Source organism: Brienomyrus brachyistius, chromosome 22 (genome assembly GCF_023856365.1).
Source record: "Brienomyrus brachyistius isolate T26 chromosome 22, BBRACH_0.4, whole genome shotgun sequence".
Taxonomy (NCBI): Eukaryota; Metazoa; Chordata; class Actinopteri; order Osteoglossiformes; family Mormyridae; genus Brienomyrus; species Brienomyrus brachyistius.
The window spans coordinates 5,547,173-5,558,677 of record NC_064554.1 but is presented as its reverse complement, the minus strand read 5'-3'; the positions used below and the strand labels follow the sequence as shown (position 1 = coordinate 5,558,677).

Below are 11,505 nucleotides of genomic sequence, written 5' to 3'. Positions count from 1 at the left end.
AAAAAAAATCACGATTAATTTTACCCAGAGTCATACAGCCTTACTTCAGCGCATACAGCTGCTGATGTCCATGCTGTCACCAAACACCAACAGTTCCTCCCCAACAGTTAGATCGATATGAATTTGGTGTATAAATTCACACTTTTAAGCATAATGACAGCCCTTCTCATGGTACATGGCGCACTCGAAACCGCGTTAAACATTTTAAAGAATGGCAGTCAGTACTATAGAATAGCACAAAGGTACCCTACTGTGGAAATGCATCTGGCCATTATGAATGATATGGGTGCTTTGAGTGTTAGTTAAGACATCACAGACACAATAAAAGCTTCAGTACGAGACACTCTTAATGACGATTTTATTGGGCGACGAAGAGGAGGAAGTATTACAGTTAACAGTATAAGGGAATGCTTTTATTATGAAGTATTAAAGTCGCACAGGCTGAAAGTTAAGATATAATTGCCCCAGAATTCCATAAGACTTTTATTTGTTATGTCACTTGACTTGGCATTTGACCTCCAGCACATAGCTTCTCACTGGTGTTTTTTCTAATGCCTAAAAATGGTAAATGTTTACAGTTTGAGGCAAGGATGCAGCAGAGAAGGAGCTAAAAAGAGGAGAAGGGAGAGAAGGAGGACGTTTGAGGCTCTGGTCACGGAGGAGGAGCTAAGACCAATTTCAGGACATGTGCTGTTACTATCATCTTTGCCACTGGAGGTGAAAGTGACAAAGCCTGGGTTGTTAGAGGTGATGATGGAGATGATCCAGTTCTGATAATTGGACACCCGGGTGTAAACTCCAGGGAAGTCTGGTTCTGCACATCCGACACCAAAGCTGACAACCCCGGCCTGGACCCAGGCAGAAGCCTGCCGTACCACCAGTGGACCCCCAGAATCTCCCTGCAAGTACATTATCACAAGTAGAGAAATTACCATCTATGAAATTCTTTCATATACCGACACTGAAGCCTGTAAGCACAGGGACAGCTCTCAGCTACATGCCCTGGAAATGACTATGAAGCTGCTGTACCTGACATGAGTCCTTCCCTCCTTGTAGGAGACCGGCACATATCATGTTGTTCGTGATGTTGATGTTTCCTGCTCCATAAAGGCAGCTACAGATCTTGTTTCCTACTATAGGAATTTGCACTTCCTGTAGAATCCCAGGTGATGGAAGGGAGACTGGTGTGGAAAAAAAAACATTTAGTTATGATGACAAGTGGGCTGACTGCGTTTTACAAAAGCTGACAGACCTGCAGTGTGAAGTTTTGAAGGTAAATCTGCTTCAGCAGAGAACGTTAAGATAATGACAAAGATTCACTTCCAGCAATGGAAGGGCAATGGACTGGGCATGGGGGGGTTGGGCTTATTTTCCTACTGACCTTCCGAGCTGATGTCACCCCAGCCAGTGACCCAGGTCTCAGTGCCGCTGTAGAAGGTGCTGCTGCTGGCTGCCAGGCAGACAGGCTGGACGTAGTCGGTGAAGTTCAGAGGGGTACTGAGCTGCATTAGAGCGATGTCATTATCATGTGTCAGACTGTCGTAAAGCTGATTAATGAAGATGTAGCTCACGGCACTGCACTGTCCATTTGGGTTCGCTCCCTCCTGGGTCTGCAGACCCACACACACTTTCCAGTAAGCAGGAGATGCACTGCGGAGGACAGAGAATTTTTAAAGATGCTTTTTATGTGAAGCTGAAGAGCGTTATTGAGGAATTAATACACCATCGTCACAGTGATTCACTTTCTAGCCTCACACCTCCAGGGCTGGATGGCTCCAATCCCACCCCCAGCTCTGTGTGTGCGTGTGCGTGTGTGGATTTTGCACGTCCTACATATGATTACATGGGTTTTCTCATGACCATACAGTGCCCTCCACAATTACTGGCAGCCCTTGTAATGATTCGTTGAAAGGGTTAGAAAAAATCCACCTTTTGGTGAAGTAGCTTCATCTCACACTAAAAAAAAAGAAAAATCCAACCTTTCATTTCAATAAATAAATAAGAAACAAAACCTTCATCAAACAATAATTATTATTAACAAAAACACAATGATTGGCAGCCCTGGAAAATATACTAAACACAATGTAACTGAAGCATGTTTGCCATGTAAATTGTAGATCTTTGAGTTGATTGGGGTGTGTAGGAGCCTTCATGCTGTAATCCGTGACTTCCTGATTAACTGGGGTAAAAACATGAGCAGATGCAAAGACCAAATTCCCTTAGTCATCCATCAACGTGGGAAAAATAAGAGACACACAAATGAAATGAGGGAAAAGTGTGTCGACCTTCATAAGTCATGGGTATAAAAACATAACTACTAATCTGAAAATGCCCATTTGCACTATTAGGACAATAATGAAATAGTGGAACCGTTACAAACCTGTCTGGAAGAGGATACAAGTTTATTTTGCCCCCATACAGTGAGGGGGATCGCAAGAGAGACAAAATAATCTCCAAAGATTACTGTTGGTGAATTACAAGACCAATAAGATCTTGGGGTTACCACGTCTCCGAAAAAACCATCCGACTCTACCTTCATGCTAACAGATTATTTGGATTGTATGCCAGACAGGAACCTCGTCTGTCAGTTAACCACAAACGTAAGTGCCTGCAGTTCGTGCAATTTTATGGTCTGAGAGACAAAAATGGAGCTTTTTGGCAATCAAAATTCAAGGTGGGTATGGGGTAAAAATAAGGATGATGAAAAGCTATAATGAAAAGAACCAACTGTAACCGAAAGATCTCAACGGTAAAATATGGTGGAGGATCTGTGATGCTGTGGGGCTGTTTTCCCTCCTAAGGCCCTGGAAATTTTATATTGCATTATGGACTCCGTGAAATACCAGGACATTTTAAATCAAAATTTTGCTGCCTCTGCCAGGAAACTAAAACTGGGCCATCACTGGATCTACCAGCAGGTCAATGATCCTAAGCACATGTCCAAATCAACACAAAAATGGTTAACTGACCACAGAATCAAGCCTCTGCCGTGGCCATCTCTGTCCCCCAACCTGAACCTCACTGAAGATGAGAATGTACAGGAGAGGGGCTAGGACCCTGGATGATCTGGAGAGATTCTGTAAAGAGGAATGGTCTCAGACGCCCTGCTCTGTATTCTCCAACCTTGCATAACTTTATAGGAGACTCTGTGCTGTTATACTGGCAAAGGGAGGTTGTACAAAGTATTAAATGCTGGGTGCCAATAATTGTGGTGCATATTTTTATTGAAAATAATTATTTCTTGATGAAGGATTTGTCTTTCTTTGAATAAATTTGTCTCAATGAAAGGTTGGACTCCTGTCATTTTTTTTCAGTGCAAGATGGAGGAACTTCCCTAAAAGGTGGATTTTTTCTGACCCTAGTCTTTACAAGGGGTGCCGATAATCGTGGCGGGCGCTGTATATTCCTCACACAGTCTGAAAACATTGTGTAACATGAATCAGTGTCCCTGAATTGCCCATAGTCTGTGATACAGTTCCCTGCAATGGACGGGCATCCCACCCAATGTATACCCTGCCTTGTGTCCTGTGTTCAGCTCCACTCTGAGACTGACCCAGATAAGCAGTTACAGAAGATAGATGCACGTCATGTTATTTACTCACCTTTCGAAGCAGTGGGCAGCAGTGAGCACCCATGTATTGTTAATGAGGGATCCTCCGCAGACGTGAGAGCCATTCAGGCGCAGACTGCACTGCCAGGGCCAATTGCCCGGGCCTGCGTCCACACCCCCCACTATCTTGGTGTTAAGTGGAGCCTGACCACAGACTGGGAGGGGGAAGAGGTGAGCAGGTGAAGAGTTGAGCATGAACAAACTGGCACATTTTTGCTTATTTTAGAGGTTTTTTGACTGTCCAGTAGCATTACATAGGTACTGAGTCCATGTGTTGGAGGGATACAAGAGCCAGGTAGCTTAGCAATAATTTTATTTAGATTTTATGACTGAACTGACTGATTCTCAACTGTACTGATGCAGTGCACTGTATTGGTACAGGACTTTTACTAAAGCACTTTATGAGTTTAAGCCTTATGAGTTTATGGCCAATACCCTATAATATACTATACAAATAGATTTAACACATTATTTATTAATAAAAGTGCAAATGCATTGACACACAAAGCAGTGGATCACTAAGAAGGAACTACAGAAATGCAATGAACTTACCATTTTGTGCGAGCGATTCTGCAAAACAAACGAAAAAAAAAAACGTTTTTATGGTAATAAGCAATGTCAAGGTCAAAGGTTGCTGCTGCATATTTAAAACAACCTAAGTGCTGAACAGGCAGAAATTAACAGTAAATAAATAGAGAAATCTGAGGTTTTTTTATAATAGAGAAACCAATAAAACGTTTTAAGACATATCAAGGATGAAAACAGAAGAAACTATGAATGAAAAGTTAAATAACTAGACAGTTAATCAAATAAATAAATAAACAGGCAAACAGACAGATAAATAAATGCACAAATAGACAGACAGACAGACAGACAGACAGACAAAGAAATAAAATGAAATTTTGAGTTAGTAAAGTCAAAGATATCATGCTCCATTTTTATCAAACGCTATTTGAGATAGATGAAATTTTAATGGGGACTTAGATATTTCTTTAGACAGGGCAGTTTTGATATTTAAGGGCAAACTATTGCAAAGGGTAATAATCTGTATGTCAGTGTCGCCTGTCACCTAGTTTTGGGTGATGATTTTAACCAGGAAATGATATGTGTCCTTTGTGCTGTATAGTGTGTATGTGAGCTGGCTATGTACTACACACACAATGAGACTGATGACAGGTCATGCCACCTGTACAGGATACAAGATACAAGATATCTTTATTGTCACAGTACAAGTACAATGAGATCCTGTAGAAGCCCCAATAAAAACTATACAAGCAAAAAGAAAATGTTACAAAAAAAAGCAATAGCATATAGCAATGTACAATTACAAATACACAGTAGAAAAGTATAAGAGGAATATTGCACGAGTTATTGTGCAAGATTTTTTGTACCCGAGAAATGCAGCGATTGAGGATTGTAGTATTACTGCAAGATTTTGATCATAATCAACAGTATTGCACGGTATAATGGATTTCATAGAACATAATTGTGGTGATGAGATATAGTACATATTCGGGGTGTGTAGTGCCTGATATCTGTGATGTGAAAAGTCTCAGTTCAGTTCAGTGTGGTGCTGTTGTGATTGAGGGGATGAGTGCAGTATGTTTACCAGTATGACAGCTGGGGAAAAAACTGTTCTGCAGTCTTGCTATGTGAATGTGCTGGGCTGTGTAACGCTTGCCAGTCAGCAGAAGTGTAAAAAGGTTGTTCCCAGGGTGGGCTGGATCACTGCAGATGTTCCTGGCTTTGCAGTTACAGCAGGTTCTGAAGTGTTCCTCTAGGGTGGGAAGCTGCGAGGCAGTGATCCTCTGGGCTGTTTTGATGATGCTCTGGAGGGCCTTCTTGTTCTCAGAGGTGCTCCCTGGGTACCATGCTGTAATGCAGTAAGTGATGATGGACTCTATGGCACACTTGTAGAAGTTGACCATCAGCTGTTGTCGAAGTTTCTATAGGCTTCTCAGTAAGTTCTTTTTTGACCATGGCTGTTGAATTTGTTGACCAGGATAGGTCACGGCTGATATAGACACCAAGAAATCTAAAGTGGACAGACTCCACCTTCTCGCTGCTGATGTTGATAGGATGGTGGTCCTTGTGTGTCAATCTCCTGAAGTCCAGGATCAGCTCCTTGGTTTTCTTCAGGTTGAGGACAAGTTTGTTGTCCTGGCTCCAGCTCTCCAGGTTCTCAACCTCCTCTCTATAGGCTGACTAGTTCGACATCAGGCCTACCACAGTGGTGTCATCTGCAAACTTGATTATGATGTTGGAATCATGGATGGGTCTGCAATCGCGTGTGAAGAGGGAGTATAACAGAGGACTTGGCACACAGCCCTATGATGCTCCAGTGTGTAGTGTTATGACAGTGGAGGAGTGCTTGCCCATGTGTACAGTCTGTGGTTTTCTGGTGAAAACGTCCAGAATCCAATTAGTCAGGTATGTGTTGAGGCTCAAGTTGATCCTAAGTTTTGTAGACAAGGGAGTGTTTGGGGTGATGGTGTTGAAGGCGTAGCTGTAGTCAATGAACAGCATCCATACATAACTGTCTTTCTGTTCCAGATGTGATAGGGAAGTGTGAAGGGCCAGTGAGGCAGCATCCTCAGTTGACCTGTTTGCCCTATAAACAAACTGGTGTTGGTCCCCGGAAGGTGGGATGTTTTTCTTTACGTGAGTTAGGACCAATCTTTCAAAGCACTTCATGATCATGGGGGTCAGGGCCACTGGATGATAGTCATTCAGGGACCTGACCGCTGCCGGTTTTGGAACAGGGATGAGGCAGATGGGAACGATGGCCTGTTCTGAGATGTTGAACAGGCTGGTGAACACTGCTGCGAACTGTCCCACGCAGTGCTTCAGGACCCACCCCGGAACCCCTTCCGAGCCGGCAGCTTTGTTGGGGTTGATGTGGCTTAGGGTCCTTCTCACCTTGTGTGGTGCCAATGTTAGACCAGAGGATGGGCAGTGGTAGCTTGGTGGTGGGTTGGTTGTCAACTCTGTTGAACCTTGAGAAGAAGTGATTCAGCTTGTCAGGGAGTGATGGGTGAACTTCTGCTACTGTTGCCTTTGTGGTCTGTGATGGACTTCATGCCTTGCCACATGCAACGAGAGTCTGAGCTGTTGAAGTGCTGCTCTATTCACATTTTGTAGCGGCGCTTTGCCTCTCTGACACAGTGGTGGAGCCTGTACGGTCTGTACTGTGGGCTTTACCCTGGCAATGCAGGGTTTGTATGCAGGAGTCAGGAACAGTGCGATGCGATCCGACTGGCTGAGATGGGGGAGAGCGACGCTACGTAAACGTCTGCTACATTACAGTAAGTATAGTTCCATGCGTTATTTCCCCTGGTTGCAAAATCAACAAAGTTGTAAAATTCGGGAAGCACAGACATAAGGCTGTTATGATACACAGTTTTGCAGTACATAGGTTTACTGAAATCAGTGATTCTTGCACATTAACCTTTACACATCGGCCTGATCCCTGTTGTCACGTCCTGTCTGCCATGTCAGCCTGACTCTCTTGTCTGCTCCTCCACATGGACCTGATGAGCCACATCTGACGCTGGTTGCCCCTCGCTAGTCTGTGTATTTAAGTACCTGTTTGTCTCGTCCTCACTAGTCCGTGCGCGTTCTAGCACTGTCATCTAACCCCTCTCGGATCTGGTAAACACCATTCCGTGTTTGTATAAGTTAGCGTATCATTCTGCCGCTCTCTGGAAGGCCTTACAGATCTATTGAGACGCGTACTTCCAGACTGCTAAAAAGCTTCTACCAGAGCGCTATCAAAGAACTGAACTCAGTTAAGTGACTGTTCATTGCATTGAAATATTGAGTGCCCCCCCCCCCCCACCAAGGGCATGACTGGGACAAAAATGCAATATACTGAGAACTTGTAAATAGCACCATTCCGAAACTACTTATATACTCCCACCTTGTATACGCATGCCCAAAGAGACGCTCAAAGGTTTTTGCTCGTGTTCTTATTTTGAATGTGTGTAGCTTAATATGCAGACCTATGCTAGTGATGTATTGAATCTGACACACCTAATTTCGTTGTACATTCCTGCAATGACAATAAAATGCATTCTATTCTATTCTATTCTATTCTATTCTATTCTATTCTATTCTAAATAAAACCCATTTCGTTCGCCACACGCCTGCCCTCGTGTTCTTCGTCCCGCACGAAATTATCTCGATATAACAAAAATACGAGATTATCTCGTTATAACGAGATATTAACGTATCCTGTTACCTGCAACCTGCGGCTTGCGAGCCACGCGGCTACGGCTCTTCTCATAACGATAGACGAATTCAAATTTTCATGTCTTAACATATTATGATAATACTTTCGTAAAAATAAATTATTTATTTATGGGTTAATATTGTTTTTCGTGGGGCGGCATGGTGGTGCAGTGGTTAGCACTGTTGCCTCACACCTCTGAGACCCGGGTTCGAGTCTCCGCCTGGAGTTTGCATGTTCTCCCCATGTTGTCGTGGGGTTTCCTCCGGGTACTCCGGTTTCCCCCCACAGTCCAAAAACATGCTGAGGCTAATTGGACTTGCTAAATTGCCCGTAGGAATGCATGTGAGAGTGAATGGTGTGTGAGTGTGCCCTGCGATAGGCTGGCCCCCCATCCTGGGTTGTGCCCTGCCTCGTGCCCATTGCTTCCGGGATAGGCTCCGGATCCCCCGCGACCCAGTAGGACAAGCGGTTTGGAAAATGGATGGATGAATGGATTATTTTTCGTTCAAATATTTCTTTAGCTATATGTGAATGAGGCATGCACGATTCTGTTAGGTCATCACTGCATAATTTACATCTTCCTCAAAGTCATTCACTAAAACGAGATGACCTCTCTGGTTAAATGGTATGCTTTCGGGGGTTTCTTAAGCAGTTTGTACGCTTCAGCGTTTATTGAGATTCCTAATTCTTTCGTATACTTTTTTTGTAGTAAATAATCACCACACCTTCCCAGGTCTTCGTAAAAATTATTATATTTTCTTCGATTTACATATTATTGCCAACACAGTTCAGAGTTTTGCACCGCTCAGTCAGCAGTTACAGTACTGAAGTGGAGAGTGAAGATTTAAACCGGAGATGCCCCCCCCCCTAAAAATAAATAAATAAATAAATAAATAAATAAAAATTCTATAATAGTTTTTGTAAGTACTTGAACTTTTGTTCAATATACATAGATTGTGCATATATACATATATCACATTAAAAATTCGTATCTCAATCCCCCTTCTTTACCCATTGTGGCTCTTTGTAAATCTTGGGCCAGACATTTAGGAGAAAATTGATCTTTAAAACCTCTTTAAAAAGGTTGCCGACCTCTGACCTAATCAAAATCAAAACAAGAAAATCTTGCGGTAATGTAATACTAATTCATCTGATTAAAATAAGAATCTACATGATTTAGTTAAACAACACGCGTTTCTCCTTATAACATAATGGGTATGTTATATTATCTTGATTCGTTTACATAACTTGATCACGTTTCACTTTGCGCTGGGGACGAGATACTGCGAGTTTTAGGTTAGTCAGTGTATTTGTTGAAATCTTTGTAAAGAAGCATATTGTGTCTCCCATTCCAATTTGAGAATATTCTTCTATATCCGACAAGTACCCAAAGTTTCATCCAAATCTACGGTGGAATTTAGGAATTATGCTAAAGGATTGCTTCCTCCCCACAGATGTTATTGTGCTCGAAGTCCATTCTCCACTCCGCCCCCCTCCGCACACAACTTGGTACCTCGTCTGAACACTGTGTTTGTTTGCTCTACCTGCTCATTCATTCGCACCAACTGTTCATTTTGTACATTGTAAATCTCCTGTTTTCATCAATGCATCTTTTCATATTTCCTAGCACAATCTCATTCTCATTGTACTTCCTGTCCGCACCTAAGCCACGGACCAGCTCGTATATTTTGCACAGAACTATACACTTCACACTTTACATACTTTACATTTTCATATCTGTCATTTATTATAATTTATTGTATGCTTTAATTGCACCTCGTTAGATGTTAACTGCATTGCAGTATGTACTCGGCAAATTCATATATAAGCCAGTATCACTAAGTCGCCGTGAAACGTTTTTCTCGTTTTTCTCGATACTTATCTCGTAATAACGGGATACTTATGTCGAAATAAAAAGAAACATTTCGTTTTTTCTCGGTGGCAGCAATACGCTGCCATGTCTGCCATGTTAGTCGTGAACCTCTTGTATTTGGTATCTGATGTAAAATTATTTAAAATATGAAGGAAACGAGATTCATAACACTCGACAGCGACATGAACATTTGCTATGTTGGCAACACTACTTGACCGGATACGGGGTACAAATACTTAGTAATAACTCATGCAGTTACTACTTAAGTACAAATCATGACAAATATAGTAGCTGCTTAAGGATTAAAGATGCATCATAATTCATTTATTACTTAAGCGCACGTGATTACTATGAGTACTGAATCGCAGAGTCCGGATTAAATAGCCTAATGTCTAATGCGCAGATCCGCCTTTATATATAGGGTTATCTGTTGATGGATTTCAAGCTCTTACTGGAATATGTAAATAAATGCTATAATAAAAACGAAGCGCGATTACCGCTGATATATATTTTACAAGAATATAGCGCATACAAAAGCATTTTCAATTTTTTCATGTTTTGTCGTTAAGTCTATAGATATATACGCAGTTACGTTTACCAGATTTTAAGTTTTTTTTGTTGTAAGTAGCCTACAGTTCCATTTTAATTGTTTTAACATTTTTACACTTTTATCTCATTTCATCGGCTAACTAATGTTTAATCAGATGATTAATTAACCGTTTTTAAATCTCAGTGAGCCCTTTCTTATTTAAAAGTATTATAACCATTGTGTCGTATTATTTGGAAGGCACGTCTGTCTGAACATGTAATACACCAGAAAAAGTCAAGATTCATTCTACAGTAGAATGGCAGATAACTTAATATTAATAATTTGCTTGTTTGGTGCAATGGGTGCTATCGCTTTAAAGACAAAAAAAAATCATTATTCACATCTCGACGAAGATAATTAATATAAATACAAATGGGTGTGACAGGCCTATTTTATGAGTGTTCAGACGCAATTATAGATGTGTATTGCTGTAGACATATAGTAAGTGAAAGGTTAGGATGTACGGTTGATGAGTACCTGCTGCCAGGAGAATTACCGCCGCTGCAGCGTAGGCGCTCTTCCACACAATCATTTTATTCCGCTTCCAGGTATCTTCAATCAAAAGTTTATAAGCCTTTCAAAACTTTTCCCTTGTCTGCTGATTTTTATCAGCTCGTTTGTTTATTTATATATTTACAGTTTAAGTAAGCTAAGTATCCTACCTAGCAATCAAATATATGTGCGTAGTTTGACACAGACGAACGTCACCTTCTTGGTAAAAGAGAGCTTGCAGGTAGGCCTATATATCTAAGTACTATGAGAGAAACCAGCCCCATTTTGCCACGCCGTTAGTCTGCGGTACACGCCTTTCCCGGGGGCCTCACCCAAGGTCAGAAAGATGTTCATTTCTCGGATCATTATTTGATCGGCTCAATACTGAAATAAGGGCATGGGGGTAGGCGGAGAACCGTCCGGGCTCAGGCAGCTAATCCAGCTGGTCTTGTTTGGGTACTTCTGGACGAGGGTATTAATACACATATTAACTTGAACTGGAGAGAACTGAGGTTGGGGGAACCTGATTAAAATGATACGTGAGCGGAAGGACAGACATACAGGTCCTGCGCCGGGTTAACTGATCATTTGTCCTTACATGAATAAATGTTCACGCTCTCACAAACGTGTTTCCAGCAGGTGTAACGAGTAAATCGCGTGCAATCGGTGTTCAGCAAATATTTTGTAATAAACGTGTCTAACCATGGGGC

At 41.9% G+C, this 11,505-nt stretch overlaps 1 protein-coding gene across 1 annotated transcript; it reads right to left on the bottom strand.

Annotated features, from left to right (window-relative positions):
- Positions 1 to 334: 334 nt before the first annotated feature.
- Positions 335 to 11,200, bottom strand: LOC125718496 (serine protease 27-like). The gene is made up of 6 exons (XM_048992386.1): positions 10,781 to 11,200; positions 4,163 to 4,180; positions 3,603 to 3,765; positions 1,382 to 1,650; positions 1,030 to 1,181; positions 335 to 899 (listed from the first exon to the last, which is right to left on the bottom strand). The coding sequence occupies exons 1-6, from the start codon at positions 10,833 to 10,835 to the stop codon at positions 573 to 575; spliced, it is 984 nt and encodes a 327-aa protein (XP_048848343.1). The 5' UTR covers positions 10,836 to 11,200; the 3' UTR covers positions 335 to 572.
- Positions 11,201 to 11,505: the final 305 nt, after the last annotated feature.

Coding starts and splice junctions, on each gene's coding strand:
- LOC125718496 (XM_048992386.1), bottom strand. CDS start 10,835: ATGATTGTGTGGAAGAGCGCCTACGCTGCAGCGGCGGTAATTCTCCTG. Junction 1,182..1,381: donor GGGTGACATCAGCTCGGAAG/GTCAGTAGGAAA, acceptor TTTCCACACCAG/TCTCCCTTCCATCACCTGGG. Junction 900..1,029: donor GAGGGAAGGACTCATGTCAG/GTACAGCAGCTT, acceptor ATGTACTTGCAG/GGAGATTCTGGGGGTCCACT.